This window comes from Apium graveolens, chromosome 1 (assembly GCF_009905375.1).
Source record: "Apium graveolens cultivar Ventura chromosome 1, ASM990537v1, whole genome shotgun sequence".
Lineage (NCBI taxonomy): Eukaryota > Viridiplantae > Streptophyta > Magnoliopsida > Apiales > Apiaceae > Apium > Apium graveolens.
Genome location: NC_133647.1, coordinates 179284024 through 179304935, shown reverse-complemented (window position 1 = coordinate 179304935; position 20912 = coordinate 179284024). Strand labels below are relative to the sequence as shown.

Sequence of the window (20912 nt, the reverse complement as noted above, 5' to 3'; positions counted from 1 at the left end):
GAGCCGGCTCGTTAAGCTAAACGAGCCGATTTTAACGAGTCGGGCGAGCCGGCTCTAGTAATTAAACGAGCCGGAACCCCTGCCCGAACTCGGCTCGTTTCGAGCCCATTTAAACGAGTTCGAGCCGGGCGAGTTTTCGAATTACAGCCCTATTGCTACTTATTCATGAACTACTATACTTTCTAAGGGCTACTTATTTATGAACTACTATACTTTCTTTTCGATAGAGATTTCTTTCCGCAATATCCCTAAAATTATACACTCTTCCGTCTTCGGTTTTAATACGTGAACCCGTAGGGTTTACCCAGTGCGCACCCGAAAGGTAGCGGCTGCGGGTTACCTACGATAAAAAAAAAAAAAAAAAAAAAATTATACACTCTGGTGAATACTCTAACTAGAGATTAGAATGCACGGAGGCTTGAATTGCATAGGGCCAAGCTTGCCTGCGCTGGAAATTGGCTAATTACTACCTATAATCTCATGGTTTGCTTTTGATATACTAGCTTTGTGACATCACCCTGTTTACTTTCTTCTTGATTGTGAAGTGTACACAAGCTGAATAGCTGGCTAAAATTAGAGAATTATATCATGCTTTCATCGGTCTTAACGTCGGGATAAAACTATACACATAATTATTTGGATCGTAGCAGTGAATAACAATCAACACATAAGAAAATATGCAAAAAAATATTATATACCCTCTAGGCAGGCAGATCACAGATAGAAAGATAAAATTTGTCAGATTAGTCAGAAAGATTTAAAATAAAGTTGGCATAAATATATACAGCTTCTAGGTGCTTTCAGTATAACACTACCATCTAAATGATAACTTGACAAAGGGCTAGATGAGACTATATCGTAACAGTGATGGTATTTAAAAAATGCACCAGGTCAATTGCTACTTTGTCAATTCTAACTTCAAGGTTACAACATTAGATCTGCATTCATTTTGTCTGCTTCACTTCATCAACAGGAAACTTTTCTTCTGGATGCTTACGCCAAAGATAGTTGGCAGCTTCTATCCAACTTGGATGAACAAGGAACTTATTCTCCCGAACAGCCCATCGAGATTTCTCTGTTCCTTTGTCCAAGGAGACAACATGCGTCACCGAGGGATCCATTTCCGTTGAGCATGTGGCTCCCAATTGCTCTGCCATCTTCCAAAAGTGGTGACTCTCAGCACGATATTCAATCGGGATAACCTTGGTGAAAAGGAGTTTACAGTCCTTCAGAACTTCCTTTCGAACAGTTTTCAACACCTGGCACGATGCATTTATTACTTCAATTCAGATCAATGGCAGGGTTTACTTATAACTACATAAACACCATAAAAACTCTAGAAAACAAAATGTATCAGGAAACTTTCTACAAATGATAAAATCCAGTTTTAAAAATTATTTAAAATGCAACATAATTCAGTTTTAAAAAATGCATCTAACAACATTTGATAAAGAATTGAAGAAGATAACAGTGAGGGGAAAAAAATTCCTTACCTGTCTAACATCCTTCTTATTAATATCGCCCCCCTGTTCCTGTAATAAGATCAACTTACCACAATAAGATAAATAGTGCATATAAAACTTGATTAAACTGGGAATGCCGAAAAGGACATACTGTATCAAAAAAAATTGAGTGGACTCGTTTGAGAACTTCAAGAACAGCAGCAAGCGCTCCATCATCCTCACTTTCATCACATTTGAGTTCAGACCGTGATTTGCAATTAAAGCGGAATTGTCGATAACTTGAAACAAAGTAATGATATCTCTCCATCAATATGAGGTTTTCTTTGTGCTTCGACCAAACCTAAGGCAGTAGGAAACAACAAGGTTAATATGATACTTATAGATTAACCTCCAAGTCAAATATCAAGATATATTCACATCATTTGGTCCTGTTTGGCAACATAATATAAGTGGCTTATTAACTTATAAGCTCGTAAGTACTTATCAAGGAGTGTTTGTCGCCCTAACTTATAAGTCGAATTTTCAACTTATAAGCTGATAAGTTGAATGTTAACAACAACGTACTTTTTCTCAACTTATTTTGATTTGTTTGCCTTTTCATTAACTTAAGTTTTAAAAAATAAATTTTAAAATGTTAATATAATCTAAAATTCACGAAATAAGATGATTATATTTAAAAATTATTTATTTTGATTTATTTAAATAAAAAAATTTCTGACTTATAAGTAAAATTATCCAAACACTTATATAACTTATAAATATTTATCCACTTATCACTTATAAGTTACTTATTCATTTTAAGTCATAAGTTACTTATTTTAAGATTTCCCAAACGGGCGCTTAAACTCCACCTAATTAAAATATTATTTGTGTGACAAAACTGAGGTGTACAGAATAACCTATAGCATAAGTAGTGTTTCATTTTTCTGAACACCAACAGTTTCAATTAGTGCAACCTTTTACATGAAAGAAAATTGTATAGACATAAGGGTGGCTCAAAGACACACAGGTATTCAATCAAAAAGGAAAGCAAAATGATGAGACTTGTACAAAAAGTCTCACTGCCAATGGACATGAACATGAGAATCAGCAAAAACTGTAAAAACAATAATGAGTGATAAGGTGGCCTGTTTACTTACCTGTTCTGTATCGTCAAGGATCAAAACAGCACTATCTTGCCCCACAACCACATCAAGACCCTTCTGATGTCTTTGGGTGCAATCACCTTGCGCAATCACTTTAGAATTGAAGTAGATATTTTCTGGGTCAAGCAGCCTAGCCATTTCTAAGGCGTAGGCTCGTTCACCCATTGTGTATATGTACATTTCGAACAACTTACTTGCTTCTTTTAAAAATGTACGCACAAAAGGCCTCAATTTGGTCATCATGTGCATAAAATCTAATCTGAAGAGATTTCCCTTAAGTTCATCTGTTCACATATAAATGAGAACACATAAACGAACAGGACTGAAACAGCTGATAAATGACAAGTAAACATGCTCAGCATTAAGAAAGGAAAGGACAAAAAATCACTGGGCATTGCACAGAACACAGATTAGTTTCATATGCACAAACTGGCGAAACAATCAATGGTAAGATGAAATAGATACAAAAACTATCATAGCATTACTAACAACTTGTGCATATTTTCTGCCACAGAATAGAAACCATAAGATCATTGAAGTTGGAACCCGCAGCATATAGACATGGTTTCTGCAACCTCTGTAAAACAGAGACCATAGTATTCTGAAACCAAAATAATTTGATGTTAATTTAATTTCAATTTTTTAATGAGAATTCCACTGAAGTTGTAAAGTCAACTCTAAATCTGCTACTTCAACTATCTCAAACCAAACCATTTTTTTCCTTATTCACTAATCTATTAGGTAAAAAACTTACTTTACATTAATATTTACAATCTATTAATTAATTTCTGCATTATTGACACTCGCACATTGTGCAGATATATATACATATGGAACCTAAAAAAATAATCCATAAATTACAAGAAAAATATTAAAAAACCAAACACATACCTTTTATTCCTCTCAATTATCTAACAACTGTAAAAAACATACATAATATTCATTACGATTATGCTCAGATATTTTCAATTAGTAATATTCAGACAAATATCACCAAAAAGTAATACAAGCATGACTGTCTTCTAGACAGCAATACTAACAATCATACCTTTTAACAAATAATTCCACAACACTACTTTCCAATGTCAAATATAAAATAATAGTTGTATACTTATTTTCATAATATTGTTTACCCTGAATATCTTTGATACAATAGGAATTTCTTTTGAAGATATACTATAGAATTCAAATTAATTTTTCAATAAAAATTTTGTAATTGGCCAATGGTTCGTGCAAGTTAATTGCTAGCCAGAAAGAATGTAAAAAATATTTAACGAGACAATTTTTGGGAAGTTCTCAGAAGGGGAGGGGGGGTTGTGAAGACAAAAATAAGCCTATGCAATGGCTGATCCAAGCTGTTGTGGACGCCTTCCTAATATTCATACCTTTATCGCCTAGGTGACGCCTCGAAAAACAGCAGAAAATCATTACTTTATTTCATGCACAAAATAGTAACGACACCTTAAATTTGATGAATAAAATTTCTTTTTTAATGCTCAGAACCTCGTGAGCAATGCAAATTCATTAAACTGGAGAAAGTCCAACAAACCCATAATTATATAATACCTGGCAGAGAATCGGGTGGCACTCTTAGGTATTCTTCTTCTGGCGTAATATGCCTAAACTGGGATGAGTTGAGAAGTGTGTGGTCCAGATCAAGAACCAAATTAAGCTTTTTATGTCGGAACAAGTTCTTCAGATCGTTGTTTCGCAATCGAGCAATTTCATCATTAGCAAGTCTCAAATCCTGTGCAAGCAAAAGAACCACTGCTCACTGACTTGTGAAATTAGAACGAGGTGGGATACGCTCAGCTTCGGAGGTTATTTTGTTAAAAGTTGTTCTCATCAACTAGAGAGGACTCGCTTATAGCCAAGTTGTAAGACATACCAGACCAAACTATGAGTTTATCAACTTGGTTTTCTGACTTTATCAGATGTTTATATATTACATTTTTTTACCTTTTTTTAAATCGGCTAGTATTAGACCTACTCAGATCTACAGATTTTCCCATTTCACCAGTCCTCCAGTTGACTTTACATTCTCATTTTTTTTAAACTTTTAGGGACCCTAAATTCTCCACCTGTATTATTTTTGTGTAGTACACTTCTGTGAGGTTGAAATAGCTAAACTGATAGAAATTGGTAACTTAAGTTTCAAAACACAGTATTAGGTTGAGGGAGGGGGAGAAGAGGTTAAACTCCAGTCCCCTAGACTAAAAAATAAAGATACCATGAACCATCAACCTGCCTGTTCTGGAGTACCATAAAACTAAAACCACCTAGAAAAATACACAATTTGCCGCAAGAGTCATAGGCTCATAGCTACCATGACTCTCATTTAAAGAAAAGGTATAAATAAAATCCAAAGGAACTGTTCTGTATTATTCATAATGATCTGGAGAACTTCAGTTTGCACCCCATGGATTGTTGGTGTTTTATTAAATTAAACATAATGTACTAAAATTGATGCCCTAAACTTTCTGACAATTGCATATTTTCCAAGAGCTTTTTTATTTTTTTAAAGACCATTCCCATATTTGCATATTTTTACAATGTCAACCCTCAGGCCTACACACCACAGAATGTACAGAGAAAATACATATCAACTAGAGTTAAATTTTGAGCTTATTTTCATAATATGGATTCTTTTTGTGTTTCCACCAACAATCTGCAAAGATGGATATTTACGCTACCCTTTCTTACCCTCGACCTACATCAGCAAGGACACAGCTGACATCGTTTTTAACAACACAAAGTACAAAAGCTTTCGAGAGGCTAACCTTGTGGATATAACCAAATGCAACCCCAGACTGTCCCTCTTCAGTCTTTTGTCCACACCGTATACACATTCCTCCAATAACACCAGGATGCGTGCAAATATCCTCTTTGATAGATGCTACTGCATAGAACAGTATTTAAGAAACACTTTTTGCATAGAAAATCGATGAAAACCTAACTAAAAAATCAAGAGAGAGATATTTTGAGCAAGCAGTACTATCTTAGACAGTACCAAATGTTATGAATTATTACTATATTAATACTTTGACAGGTAAGAGAATATTAGTGAGATATAATGCATGCATGGAGCAAGGGCTTATCCATATAGAGGAGGATGTAAATAGTAGTAAGAAAATGTACACAAGAAAAGATTGAAAAAGCCTCCAAACTGATATTTGACATCGTTTTTAAAAAATCAGTTCAAAATATTTATTTTGTTTGAATATTAGCTATGGATAAAGATAGCTACAAGTCTATATAGAACAGACTACATTAGTAATTCACTCTAGGAATTTTAATCTCAACTACAAATGCCTTGATAGCTGCAACTAGAATGGATATAATAGACCGGGGAGGGTTCAGGTCATAACATAGAATAATTAATCTTCTGACTTCTACTTCCAGCTCTGGTCAAAGGTAGGACAAAGAGTTTAGTAGAAGGTAAAAGTTACACCCACCTAACCTGACTCGTCAGTAACCCAGATCCAAACTACTCCTCCGCAAAATGACATATCTAATAAAAATCATAGAAACTACTTGATCGCAAACATGCTTCCAGTTTTCCAAATATAGTAGGCACTGATACAATGTATGTATAGAAACTGATATTAATCCAGAATTGTACTGAGCAGAAAATCACATTGTTCCTAAATGTACAATTGAAGCTAACCACAATTTTTTTAATCATGTAAATGTTCGTTCCCCTGGAACAGTACAGAGAAATATAGACTGTTTCTTAAGCTTGACTTTATTTATTGTTTAAGCAAAGGGGAATCACTAAAAATTTTAAAAATCACAAACTGCTGCCCACTTGATGCAGTGATTATTTACCCACATCCACTTGTACTTTATTCAGAATCTCAACTACTCTCAATGGATTGTGTAAAGTTATGATTTATGACAAACATTCTCTACGAGGTATAGTTTCTGGGCTACTTGAACTGAAAATTCTTCTCCCAAACTAAGTGTTAGCTAAGCCAAACTCAAAACAACTACGAAATCTTAACTTAAGCCTGCTACAGTAAATCCAACAATGATACCCCCGTGAAAATAATTATACCCTCCTTATTTGATCCTACATGTCCACCAAGCTTCGACGAAAGAGCTGCATCCATTGCAACCTCATCCAGTCCTGTGTAATCTTATCTATCTTTTAAGGTGTGCAAGTGCTAATTACAGTAGCAACATATTTCCTAAAACGAGTTCGATTCAAGATTATACCCCTCTTTTATTCCCTTAAACCGCATCCACTAGTAACCTTTTGTTGAAAAGAACACCCAGCTAATCTCAATTCATCAGGTTTCCTCTATACCAAACCTTATAGCTCACAACTCGATATCTTCTGTGTTTTTCACCTACCCACCTTGCCAAGTGCGCCCAAAAAAATGGTCGGTCTTTGAGCACAGGCTAAGCAATTGGAGCACATAACTAGACCAACTAAGTTTAATTCCTGGGAGGCTGATTCCAGGAACAGATTAGTAGATTACACATAATTTTTATTTCATCCAGAAAACATTCATGACAGTGCAAAAAGAGTCAAGACATACTCAAATACTGTTGAGGTGGATACAAGTCCTACAAAAAGAATATAATAATGGAAATCAACATACACACATTTCAAAAATTTATTACCCAATTTTTCTTCAGCTCCGCGTGATGTTGAACCATAAGATACTACAACATTGTCCGATAACTCCACCTTCTGCTTTTTGGTACTGCAACAAGTCACATTTATATTGCATCACGTGCAGTAAAAGATTAAAAAAACATTAAATTAGAATGATGTGAATTTTCTTTATTCTAGAATGTGTGAATATATAATTATGTATGTAATGTTGCACAGTACTTTAGAGAGAAGACAACAAATCATTAAATCAATTTTATGGAAGATTCAAGAGTTGTAATTTTTCTACTGAGATTCTTAGGGAAAAAATATCAATATACTTTTAGGATATTATATTACTTTTAGTTATAAATGCTCGTTAACCAGGAGGCTATAGTTAGATCAATCTTTATGTCAGAGCGGTTTCTATATTTGGATTTTCCATCAATATCACCACATTTGTAAACTCTTTAGGATATTGCAAAAGAAAATTGCGCTACTAAAACCCGATCTATTCTAGTTTCATTAATTGATGTCCTTTGGTATTAATTTAGTTTCTCATGTACATACTTAAAACTAAGTACATAAACAAAAAAATTAAAAACTACAATTGATATCCTTTGGTATTAATTTAGTTTCTCATGGACATACTTAAAACTAAGTACATAAACAAAAAAAAATTAAAAACTACAAATTCAAATAACTACGGAAAAGCTAACCCACCACATCTAAATCCCACCGAAGGCCTTCTTTATTTCAAAAATTACACAAGATATGCAACACTTACAACCAAAAAGTTATTACACACCTCATTTATTTTCCAAAGTTCCCCACAAAACTATACTCAATATACATTATATGCGACTAACTAGAGTATCATGTTACACACACAAACAATATAAAAAAAGAGATATATATGTGTATAGTTCTTAACAAAGATCACACAATGTTGTCCAATCCATATTTCAAGTCCGTAAAGTACGAAAAGTAATAAGAAATGCCACTTAAACATTTCCAAGGAGCAACAAATAGTACTAACTAAAGGGGATTAAAACTACGAGATGCACACGGTTTAATCAAAACGCAACAAAACTCGAAATATACCTAAACAACTCCGAGTCATAATCATTCTCATTTTCATCATCATCATCGCCAGGCTCGGGAGACGTATCGGAAGTAGAATCCAACTCCGCATCGAGAAAAGCAGCGAAGTCATCGCCACTGCTCGACGAGTGCACAGGAGAATCACTTACAACACTCATCTACGAACACAAAAATACATACAATTCAAAGTTGATATAATAAAATGTATGTGAATCTATTTAAATAAAATAGTTACAACGAAACCCTAACCCTAACAGCTATAAGTGATTTAACTTGCAAGAAATTTAATTTTGATAGAGTAATTATATATAAATAGGTTTATAAATTAAAATAAATTAAAATTAGATTAAAATGAAGAAGAGGATGTTACCCGAGTAATAATGAAGGTCCGGCTCCGATTTAAAGTTGTATGTAATTGTATGTATAGGTTGAGAGAAAGAAAGAGAGGGAAGTTTTATAAGTAATAAACTCTCAATCTATGGGCTTGGTATGTTTGGGCTTTTTGGGCTCTGATTACTTATTTTCTGAGGCCCAGATTAATTTTTCACAACAACGTACTGTAAATAGTGAGTAGAATGTTTTAAAATCTGATATTTTATTTATAAAAAAAAACAATCTTCCAACATAAATTATTAAAATAGAATAGTACATATATCAAAATATTTTAACTTCAAACTCGATCCGTAAATATTTTATTGGGAAAGAAATAAAAATTGCTATAAGTATGTACTTAGGGAATTATACTAATAATACATATAATAGTTTACATAAGTTGTACTTAGGAAAATTATGGGTCTGTTTTTTACGGACTTATAAGTTACTTATAGTTTATAAGTCTGTAAATATTTATCTCGGACTGTTTGTCGACCCAATTTATAAGTCGAATTTAAAATTTATAAACTGATAAGTTGAATGTTAGTAAAGACGTATTTTTTTTCAACTTATTTTGATTTTTTATTTATTTTTATTAATTTTAGTTTTTAAATGTTAAGTTAATTTAAAAATCATGAATTAAGATAATAATATTTAAAAATTATCTATTTTGGTTTATTTAAGTAAAAAAAAGTTAATTTATAATTAAAATTAACCAAACACTTACATAACTTATAAGTATACATCTATTTATCACTTATAAGTTATTTATTAATTTTAAATTATAAGTTACTTATTTTAAAATTTTCCAAACTTACATATTTGGGTGTTCATATTTTCACTCAATGCCCGTTATGCTTTGTTGCAACTTGCAACCGTTTGGCAAATTAAGAGAAAATGAATTATTCGGTCCATTTCGGGTCCAAATTTGAAAGTGACAATTTTTAACAATCCATGTTTCATTTTCTCTTACCTTTTAGGTCTTTTTAATTTTCATTATTTTCTTAGTTGTTGTAGATACTTTTTCATTTAATTCAGAGAACCTTTCTTATGATTATCAAATCTGCCCCTTGATTTGTCATTTTTTATTTTGCATTTGTTTTATTGGTAATTTATATTTCAACATTTAAATTTTTATATTTTGTCTTCTTAATTTTATATTATTATAGTAAAATATATTTTAAAAATTTTAAGTTATACTCCCTCCGTCTTATTGAGTAGTATAAAAGTGGGATAAAGATTAAAAAAATGTAATTTAGTGAAAAAAGTAAAAAAATAAATGAATAAAATGATGGTACCAATTTATATTTAATCTATAAAATGAGTTTAGCAGTGGATGTAAGTGAATGTAGTTACTTTTTATATTATAGAACCTTACTATTTTTGGAATTCATGTATAATTGAGAGGGACGTCTCAAAAGAACATTATATAAAAATGAACATGATAGAGGGTAGGTTGTAATTTATATTTTAATTTGTTTTTTTCAAAAAAAAATTCAAATTATAAGTTATGATTTATCAAACACATCATCAACTTATCATCAACTTATAAGTAACTTGCAAAATATAATTTGCAAAATAATACGTTTTAGTGGTCTCCATAAAACTTGAGTAATCATATTATATATCATTATATCATATTTTCGTGTTTAAGCGGGAGTAGAAAAAACGTTATCATTTTGTTTTTTTCAAAAAAAAATTCAAATTATAAGTTATGATTTACCAAATAATTAACTTGCAAAATATAATATGCAAAATAATACGTTTTATGTGGTCTCCATAAAACTTGAGTAATCATATTATATATCATTATATCATATTTTCGTGTTTAAGCGGGAGTAGAAAAAACGTTATCATTTTGTTTTTTTCAATTTTTTTTTCAAATTATAAGTTATGATTTACCAAAAATATCATCAACTTATAAGTAACTTGCAAAATATAATTTGCAAAATAATATATTTTACGTCGTCTCCATAAAATTTGAGTAATCATATTATATATCATTATATCATATTTTCGTGTTTAAGCGGGAGTAGACAAACGTTATCATTTTATATATATGATTGGTTAAACCTGTAATCATATTGTATTTAGCATTATATTATCGATGTGTAATTAGTAGTAGAATAATGTAATAATTTTCTATTTATGATTGTATTTGTAATTTTTTTAAAATAATTAATTACAAGTCTTACTTTTTTTGTTCTAAATAAAATTATACTTTAGAATCTTTGAAATTAATAATTTTAAAATATAAATTATTAAATATTTTTTTAATATCTTTGAAGTACAACAAATATCCTAAATTATAAATAAATAGAGATTCAGATTTACAAATAAAGAAGTTGTACTAATTTACAAAGGAGATGGATTCAAACTCAAACTTCAAATCATCCTACACATGTAACAGGTATTCTAGTTTATGAAAGAGATGAGTTCGAATAATATTTAAATATTTGTAAGTATGATAGTTATCCCAATTTGTTAAGGAGAGTTATTTAGATTTATAAAAGTATAGATTATACAGAATCCGATTATTATTATTATATAAATTATGAGTCGTAGATCATCCGAGGTCCGAAATCTGCTCAGAGTAATTTTATGGTTTATTAACTTGATAATAAGATTATTAAACGGAATTGTTTTGTGTGGGCCGTAAAGTTACAGCCCATGTATTTTCTATAAATAAAGACCATGGGCCATGGCAGTAATATACAAACAAACAACACCAGATTGTGTTATCCAGCCCCAGGTTTGAGATACATTAACTGCCAAATAATAATTATATATACGGAAGAGAAGCATCAAGAAGGAAGATGAGACCCTTATTTTCGACGAACGCTGCCCTGCGCTTCTTTTTGATCACGAATAGTTCTTGTGTCCCCTCATCACTAAAGTTTTGGTTCGTCGCAGCGAAGAGCGAAGAGAAGTAAGTATCTCTTTTTACTTTGTTTCTCTAGTTAACGTCACGTTAATCTATGTGTCCGTGTGTGTGTTTATACTGCTTGTGATGTTCTAATTTGTAATCGCTTTTTTTATTCATTTCAGATTCAACGAAAGCATCAGACGTGAGGATATAAGGAAGAAAATTTAAGAAGAAATATATTAATTCTAATTGTGTAGCTGATCAGCCTCTCCTGCTATTTACAATATGCATATTAGGTTTTTGTAATTAAGATTTGAACTCTTCAAATTTCTTAATTTGTTGCTTTTCAAGTATTTTTGTTCGTATGTATCTTCCTTCTTATTTTAATGTAATCTAGTATTAATCGGGGTGGAATGAACCTAGCTACTCTTTGACAGTGTAAGATATTGTTCTTGGCCTTGTGATAGCCATGACGTTCCTAACATGCTAGCACCTCTATTTATATTATTGTCACCTTGCTGGTCAAGCTTTTCTTTTAACAGCTGCTAGTCCCGTGCATGCACTATCAGTCTCGGCGCTGGTGCAGGATAATATTTTGTAATAGCTGTCCTTAATGCATTGTTTGCCCTGTCATATAATATAACATGATAACCGTGAGTCATGGGTAAGTTTCTAGATTTTTTTATGTACCGACAGCATAAAGCTTCTAATATATTCCCTCAGTTCCTTTGAATAGTTTATATTTTTGAACAAGTATTGACGGTGCATAAAAAATATAGTTATGTAACTTATTTTTACAATTTTCTTTTTCTGAATAAAAGTTGAATGTTTTAATTTTTATTTAGAAAAACAAAATTGTAAAAAAAAAATACAGAACTATACTTTATATGCACCTTAAAATACGTGTCGAACACTCTCTAAAAAATGTAAACAATTAAAAGGGATGGATGAAGTATCTCATTAAGAAAATTATACATCTTCTTATTCATGTCCGGTAATTTATATTTACTAAACATATGTAAATAAGGTAGTCGATATACGTTTAAAATGAAAAGATTAAAATTTAATTCAAGAAATATCGTGTTATGTTCACAAAAGAGAAAATTAAATATTAATACACAGGCCGTCCCTGAAATATATAAAGGCCTGAGTGGATTTTTTTTTGAGCAATGTGATAATTAAATTCTAAAAATTATAGTATTATTAGTAAATTAATTTTATTTTAAAAATAAATAAAAAATATATTATATTTTATAAAATGTGGGAAGTGTATTAAAACCCATAATATGATTTTAGAAAATTCAATAGTGATAAATATTTTTAGATCAAAGATATTTTAGTGGAGGATTCTAGAATTGGGGATATTTTGTGAGATAATTCTAGATTTAGATATTTAATAAAAGATATTTTTAGGATATGATTCTAGAAAAATCTTTATTAGGAAAAAATATAAATTTTTAAAATACATTTTTTTCTCAAATCACACCTAAGCACAATAAATTTCACACACCAAAAACACATAGAGATCAAGAGAACAGTGGAAGAATCAAGGAGTAATATTAGGGGATTTGGGAGAGTCTTGTCTTGGAAAGAATTTGTTTTGTTACTCAAAGGTATTACACATTAAATCTCACTCTTTTTGTTTGAACAAAAGAAATCGACTTTCAATTCATTAAATCATTCAAAAGGAGATTGAATCTTCCCCAAACCTACTATCAGCTAGATAACAAGCTTCCCTAGCAATAGCATGGGCGACTTTGTTAACGGACCATTCGACAAAAAACAACGACATATATTTAAGACTATCCAACAAATCTTTGCACCATGTATAACTTCACGAAACTGCGACATTACCCGTAAAGGGCTCCTTATTGCATGAATCACCCCAATATAATCTGACTCAAACACCATAGTGCCCCAGTTCTTCTCCTTTATCCATCTCAAAGCCTTCCGCACACCAATAGTTTCCGCTACTCTCGGACTGCATCTTCCCAACCTGCAGCTACTTATTCCCTCAAGCAGTCACCATCATGGTTCCCAGCCGCACACCCAAAGCTGAACATTTCTGCAACGTCGAATAGTGCTGCATCCACATTAACTTTAGTGGTTTGTAACGGTGGTTTAACCCAGTGCTCACCCCATCTCCAGGCTTCAACCAAGCCATTGACGAGTTAAATTTTTTATCATGAGCACTCGACCATTGATTAAGCAAATCATGTGCATGAAACACCACTGTCGACACATCCATTCCTTTTTGGTTCCTAACCAACTGATTTCGAGCCTTCCAAATTGCCAAGCAAATCATCCTAATTATCCTCCATACTTTCTTATCAACTTCTCTAAGACTACGAAGCAGCCACTGCCCAAAATTTTCCTGTCCAGCCAAATGAGTCCCAATCCCTACCCTCTCCCACATGGCTCTAGCAAATGAACACACTACTAAACAATGAATAATTATTTCACTTTCCTCACTACAAGACGGAGGATCCACTAGTACCCTCTTCTAATTCATCTGTGACTTCGTAGGTAAACAACCTGAGACGGCACTCTAGAGAAAGTTCTTCACCTTCGCAGACCACAGCTCTCTATCAGTCGTCTGACACTCTTCGTCCTTACCTTCTCGGATAAATCTATACGCGCTGACTTGACTGTATAGACACCTCCTACATCCTTGTTCCATACCCACCCATCCGTTTAATTTCGACCTGTTATATTAATTCTCAAAATTAACTCTATATCTCTCTGACCAAACCACGTAACAGATCCTCGTCCCAATTACTCCCCTCTGAACCCATCAATGAAGACACCTTCTTTTCTACTAGCAGATTATTTCTTGAGATAACATACGGATTATCATCTGAAGTCAACCAAGGATCCTCCGGAACGTCAATCATACTACCATCCCCTACTTTACACCAAACCCCTTATCTAATTATTATCAGAGCCTCCCAAATACTGTGCCAAACATAGGACGGGTTGCTTACCAACTTCGCAAATGACATCGTTCGTTTCGGGTAGTATCTGGCTCGATATAACCGCGCTACCAGTGAATTAGGATTCGTCAACAACCTCCAACCCTACTATCCCACTAATGCCAGATTAAAGTCTCTCAAATTCCTAAATCACAACCCTCCATTTTCCTTATTGGTACAGAGTTTGTCCCAGTTAAACCAATGGATACCTCTTTCTTTTTTTATGTTATTCTTGTTATTATTATTTTTAATAATTATTATTATTTTATGGGCTACATATAAATATATCAATTATATTTTCTATATTGGATTAAATTATGTGATCAAATAAGAAACCCAATTAGATTTTATTTTATTGTATGGACCTAATAAGTGAATACCTAATAGCAGACCCAATTAAATTATAATGGGAGATTTAATTAGGTGGTATGCGAAAGGGTTATAGTCCCCAATGTATAAGTACACATAACGGCTTATCTTCTAACCATCAGAGAGAGCTAACCCTAAGGAGTACTTGGTTGAGGAAGATAATAATCAAGAAAATAATACAGATTCAGATACCACAACAATTATCGTCTTATGGATTTAGATACGCTTCCGCCTTCGGTTTTAATCTCGATAATTAGATATGATGATTACGGTCCTTGTCTCTATTTTCTGAGAATTATATGTTTATAGAATTCTTAGAATCTATCAATTGGCATCAGAGCCTCTTCATATTTTGATTATTGGGAATTGAATCATGTTATTTGATACATAGTATTTTTCGATTTATTCAATTTTCTGTTTTCGAGAAGAATTGATATAGAGACAGATGACATGATATTTACTGGGCTTAATTTTATTGTTTGGACTATGATTGTTTTTTGATCTATAGTCAATCATGTTTATACCCATTTGTTCGTATTTCGTGAGTTTTGTTTGATAAGTGTTTTTAACATTATTATTTTTCTGGACAAAGTTAAAATAATGATGGCTATAGTTTGGGTTGTGATGAGTCAAGAACCAAGTTCGATTTATTAAATAAGTATAATTTTTGTGGCCATGATACTGTTGTTGCTTCTTGAATTCAAGCAAGTATTCTTTAGTCATGAATTTAGTTGGCCTTTATATATAAATGTAATAGACATTGTTCTTTACTCGTAGATTAAGAGATTACCCAATTTAATAATTTAAGGTCTCTTCTTGAGTGGGACAATTGAGATGTACTATAGGATGTCGAACGTGTACATAGCTCGGTTAGTAAGATGGAAAGTAAAGAATATATTATATTTGTGAGTTAGATTTAATAGTTGTCAAATTATTATTAACTTATTTATTTAAGAGGTCGAATATTTTTAAGTTGATTGATTGAAGCAATATATCGCCAAAGTGACCTCTTTTGTGTAGATTAATTAATTTAAAAATATTATTGTGACGATAAAATATTTAATTCTATGCAAATTTTATCCAAAGGAAGGTAATAATTGGCTAAAATTAAAATATTCTTGTGATAATAAATATGTAACAATATCAAGTTTTTATGTGAATAATAAGTCGGTCCAAAGAAAGGCATATTATTTGACATAATTTAATTGTTAATACTTGATTATTGCATGGAGAGTACCAATTGCAAATTAAATTTTCTGTCCAAAGACTAAAATTTAATGTTGTGCTAGGTATCTTGTGATGGTGCTGCCAATATTTAAAATTTATCACATTATTGTATATACTGGTTTTGAGCATTTATCGTATATTTGTTTTCTATTTCAGTTACTGCTAGTGTTAATTCTGCTTCTGCTCAATTGAGCATGATTCCAATATTGAATGGAACAAACTATGTCATGTGGAAAGAGAATGTTGAGATCGTTCTTGGGTGTATGGATCTTGAACTTGCGCTAAGGAAAGAGCAACTAGTTCCCACTACGGATGATCCCAAAATGGATCAAATTGAGAAATGGGAACGCTCTAATCGCATGTGTCTGGTGATCATGAAGCGAACGATAACAACTGGTTTTCGGGGCTCATTGGCTGAGAGCACAAGTGCCAAGAAGTTCCTCTCCGAGATTGAGCAATATTTTGCTAAGAATGAGAAAGCGGAGACGAGTAATCTTCTGTCAAAACTCATGACTATGAAGTATAAAGGAAAGGGGAACATAAGGGAGTACATCACTGAGATGTCTAATCCTGCTGACAAACTCAAGAAACTCAAGTTAGAACTTTCGGATGAGTTACTTGTTCACTTGGTTCTTATTTCTCTGCCTCCTCAATTCAGACACTTTGTGGTGAGTTATAATACTCAAAAGAAAAAATGGACTCTTAATGAGCTCATTTCACACTGTGTTCAAGAGGAAGACAGGGTTTTGCGAGAGAAGAGTGAGAGTGCTCACTTGGCATCAAGCTCTCATGATAAGAAGAGAAAGAGAGGTAAGGATATTGCAAGTGGAAAACCCAAACATCAGTTACAAGAGAAGCAAGATAAGGGAACAACCTGCTCTTTTTGTAAGAAGGCTGGACACATGAAGAAAGAGTGTTCCAAATATGCTGCTTGGCGTGTGAAGAAGTGTAAGACTTCTGTCTTTGTTAGTTCTGAAGTTAATTTGGCTTCTGTACCTAAGGATACTTGGTGGGTAGATTCTGGTGCTACTACTCACATAAGTGTATCAATGCAGGGTTGCCTATGGTGCCGACCGCCAATTGATGCCGAAAGATTCATCTATGTGGGTGACAACAATAAAGTTTCAGTTGAAGCTGTTCGAAAATTTAGATTATTATTAAAAACTGGTGTTTATTTGGATTTATTTGAGATATTTATTGCACCGTCTTTTAGATGGAATCTTATTTCTATTTCCTATTTGGAAAAATATGGCACTTGTTCTTTTGGAAATAATAAAGTGTGTTTCTCTTTAAATTTAAACGTGGCTGCCACTGGTTCTTTGATTGATAATCTTTATATGCTTGATACTGTTGCTTTCAATAATGAAATTTTGCACTCAAGTGCAAGAGGTAGAAAGCGTAAGTTAACTGAGAATTCTGCTATGTTGTGGCACAAGCGATTAGGTCATATCTCTAAACAGAGAATTCAGAGGCTTGTGAATGATATAATTCTTGATCCCTTATATTTAAGTGGCTTTCAAGTTTGTGTTGAATGTATTAAGGGAAAACAAACAAACTCGAGAAAGTTAGGTGCCAATAGAGCTACAAGTGTCTTGGAACTGATTCATACCGATATACAAGTGTCTTGGAACTGATTCATACCTATGGCCTCTTGGAACGGTCAACCGTATTTTATCACGTTCATAGATGATTTCTCTAGGTATAGTTACCTATACTTGATACATGAGTCACAAGCTCTGGACGTATTTAAAGAGTATAAGGCTGAAGTTGAACTTCAGCTAAACAGTAGTATTAAAGCTGTCAGATCTGATCGTGGTGGTGAATACTACGGTAGATATGATGGATCAGGTGAGCAACGTCCAGGACCCTTTGCTAACTTCCTAAAGGAGTGTGGAATTGTCCCTCAGTACACTATGCCAGGAAAGCCACATATGAATGATGTTGCTGAAAGGCGAAACCGTACTCTTAAAGATACAGTGAGAAGTATGATAAGTTATTCTTCCTTTCTTGAGTCACTTTGGGGAGATGCACTAAAGACTGTAATTTATATCCTTAACCGGGTTCCAACTAAAGCAGTGGCCGAAACTCCTTACAAACTTTGGACTAAGAAAACACTTAGTATTAAGCATTAACATGTTTGAGGTTGTCCAGCTGAGGCAAGGCCATATAGGCCAAATAAAAAGAAACTGGACCCTAGGACGGTCAGTTGCTATTTTGTTGGGTATCCGGAACGTACTCGCGAATTTAAATTTTACAATCCCGCTACTAGATCCTTCTTTGAGACTAATAATGCAAGTTTTTTTGAGGATGTTATTTTTGGGAGGGAAGATATAGGTAAAAGTATTGTCTTTGAAGAAGATAGTCATGATCCTATTTATGACTCTGTCGAGAGTAATGATCAGATTATGATACCTATCATTGTTCAAGGCCCTCCGGTTCAAGACAACACTGAAATTCCCCATGAAGAACCAATTGAGCACTCAACAATCTCATGAACCACAAGAAGTGCCACTAACGAGATCCACTAGAGAGCGAAAGAGCGCAATTCCAGATGATTATGTTATTTTTCTACAAGAACATGAAGATGGAATTGGCATTGGGGAAAATGATCCTGTAAATCTTCAACAAGCCATGCATGGTCCTAACTCTCAAAAGTGGATTGATGCCATGAATAAAGAGATGCTATCTATGAAATACAGTGATGTAAGGGATCTTGTCGAGTTGCCTAAAGGCTCAAAACCTATTGGTTGCAAATGGGTATTTAAAACCAAAAGGGATTCGAGTGGTAACATCGAAAGATATAAGGCTCGTCTAGTCGCTAAAGGATTCACTTAAAAGAAAGGTATTGACTATAATGAGACTTTCTCCCTGGTTTCTACGAAAGACTCATTTAGAATTTTTATGGCACTTGTGGCTCATTATGATCTAGAGCTACATCAGATGGACGTAAAGACGGCGTTTCTAAATGGAAACATTGGTGAGACAATTTATATGGTGCAACCAGAAAACTTTGTCATTGGAGATCCAAAGACTGTGGTTTGCAAATTAAAGAAGTCCATCTATGGTCTCCGGTAGGCTTCTCATGAATGGTATCATAAATTTCATCATGTAATCACATCATATGGTTTCGAAGTGAACTTGGTGGAACATTATGTTTATCATAAGTTCAGTGGGAGCAAATTTATCTTTCTTCTCTTATACATTGATGACATCTTACTTGCTACTAATGATATAGGCTTATTGCACGATACCAAAAAATTTCTCACTAGTTAATTTGAGATGAAGGATCTTGGTTACGCATCTTTTGTATTAGGAATTCAGATACATCGAGATCGCTCTCGAGGTATTCTTGGATTGTCACAAAAGAGCTATATCGAAAAGATCCTGGAAAGGTATGGTATGAAAGATTGTGCACCAATGGATACACCCGTGTCTAAGGGAGACAAATTTAGTCTCAAACAGTGTCCCAAGAATGAACTTGAGATAAGGGAAATGCAAAGGATACCGCATGCATCGGTAGTGGAAAGCCTAATGTATGCTCAAGTTTGTACTCGTCCTGACATAACATTCATTGTTGGAATGTTGGGAAGATATTTGAGTAATCCGGGAATGGAGCAATGGAAAGCAGTGAAACGAGTCTTACGGTATTTGAAGAAAACAAAAGACTATATACTCACATACAGGAAATCAGATCATCTAGAAATCATTGGATATTCAGATTCTGACTTTGGAGGATACAAAAATGAAAGAAAATCTACTTCGGGCTATGTTTATTTACTGGATGGTGGAGCGATTTCATGGAGGTCTGCCAAACAGACGCTCATAGCTTCATCCACCATGGCTGCAGAATATATAACATATTTTTGTGGCATCCAATCAAGCTTTATGGCTGCGAAACTTTGTCACTGGTTTGCATATCCTTGATGGTATTGAAAGACCATTAAAGATATTTTGTGATAATAAATCAGCAGTGGAGTATTCAAACAACAATAGGAGTACTACAGATGCAAAACATATAGATATTAAGTTCCTAGTTGTTAAAGAAAAGATTCAGAGTGGAAAGATTTCGATAGAACACATTGGAACTAACTCCATGATTGCGGATCCGCTCACTAAGGCAGTAACACCTAAGGTTTTTCATGAGCATACTGCTCATATGGGTGTTACCTTATGTGATATGTTAGGTCACACACACTGTAGAAGGGGGTTGAATACAGTGTATAGCATAATCAAATCGAATTTTAATAACACAAGTAACAAAAAATAGACTTTATTCAATGCAATAAACTCTGTTACAATATAGAACTATCCTCTCTCAGTGATGAATAAATATCACGAGAGCTGCTAGGGTTACAATGAATAATATTCTCAATAATGATAACACATATAGTGTAAACCCTAAGTCTGTGTTTATATACTACACAGTTACAAGATAATCGCTAATTGATATGGAATATAATTCTGCTTCCTAAAATATATCAATCAGTTATCTTTTCTTCTAAGTATTCCATTCTTCACAGAATTCCTTCTTCATGCATATCTCTTTTTACGTTTGTCCTGATCTTCTTTCCTTCCAATCAGCCGCCTTCCTTATCTGAAAGTTTCCTTTAAATCCTGATATTATCTCCTGATAAATATCTCATGAACCTTAAGTACTGATAACTTAAGTTCTGACTTCAGTATAAATGATGATTTCAGTTAAGTACTGATTTGTCCTGTTTAAGTAAGATCTAAAAACTAAACATAAATCATATTAGACATGACATTATCAAATATATCTAACAATCTCCCCCA

At 33.1% G+C, this 20912-nt stretch overlaps 2 protein-coding genes and 1 long non-coding RNA gene across 4 annotated transcripts; 2 read left to right on the top strand and 1 right to left on the bottom strand.

The window, feature by feature from the left end:
• Positions 1–719: 719 nt before the first annotated feature.
• On the bottom strand, positions 720–8789 carry LOC141672219 (RNA polymerase II C-terminal domain phosphatase-like 4). Of its 2 annotated transcripts, none has more exons than XM_074478767.1 (9): positions 8683–8789; positions 8313–8470; positions 7238–7320; positions 5389–5507; positions 4175–4355; positions 2603–2892; positions 1615–1803; positions 1494–1532; positions 720–1259 (listed from the first exon to the last, which is right to left on the bottom strand). In XM_074478767.1, the coding sequence occupies exons 2-9, from the start codon at positions 8468–8470 to the stop codon at positions 945–947; spliced, it is 1374 nt and encodes a 457-aa protein (XP_074334868.1). In that variant the 5' UTR covers positions 8683–8789; the 3' UTR covers positions 720–944. The 2 variants fall into 2 exon arrangements, with proteins under 2 accessions (XP_074334868.1, XP_074334876.1); XM_074478775.1 differs by having other exon boundaries at positions 5389–5504.
• A 2629-nt stretch (positions 8790–11418) lies between these two features.
• LOC141722476 (uncharacterized) lies at positions 11419–11903 on the top strand. Its single transcript, XR_012575500.1, has 2 exons — positions 11419–11613; positions 11733–11903. It is a non-coding gene; the product is annotated as an uncharacterized LOC141722476 (long non-coding RNA).
• A 7494-nt stretch (positions 11904–19397) lies between these two features.
• Positions 19398–20042, top strand: LOC141712276 (secreted RxLR effector protein 161-like). The gene has a single exon (XM_074515148.1). The coding sequence runs from the start codon at positions 19398–19400 to the stop codon at positions 20040–20042; it is 645 nt and encodes a 214-aa protein (XP_074371249.1).
• Positions 20043–20912: the final 870 nt, after the last annotated feature.

Excerpts from the sequence above, each read along its gene's own strand:
- LOC141712276 (XM_074515148.1), top strand. The coding sequence starts at position 19,398 with ATGAAGGATCTTGGTTACGCATCTTTTGTATTAGGAATTCAGATACAT.
- LOC141672219 (XM_074478767.1), bottom strand. The coding sequence starts at position 8,470 with ATGAGTGTTGTAAGTGATTCTCCTGTGCACTCGTCGAGCAGTGGCGAT. Across the intron at positions 5,508-7,237 it reads CGGAGCTGAAGAAAAATTGG|TAGCATCTATCAAAGAGGAT; the intron begins GTAATAAATTTT and ends TGTTCTATGCAG. Across the intron at positions 1,260-1,493 it reads ATAAGAAGGATGTTAGACAG|GTGTTGAAAACTGTTCGAAA; the intron begins GTAAGGAATTTT and ends GCATCGTGCCAG.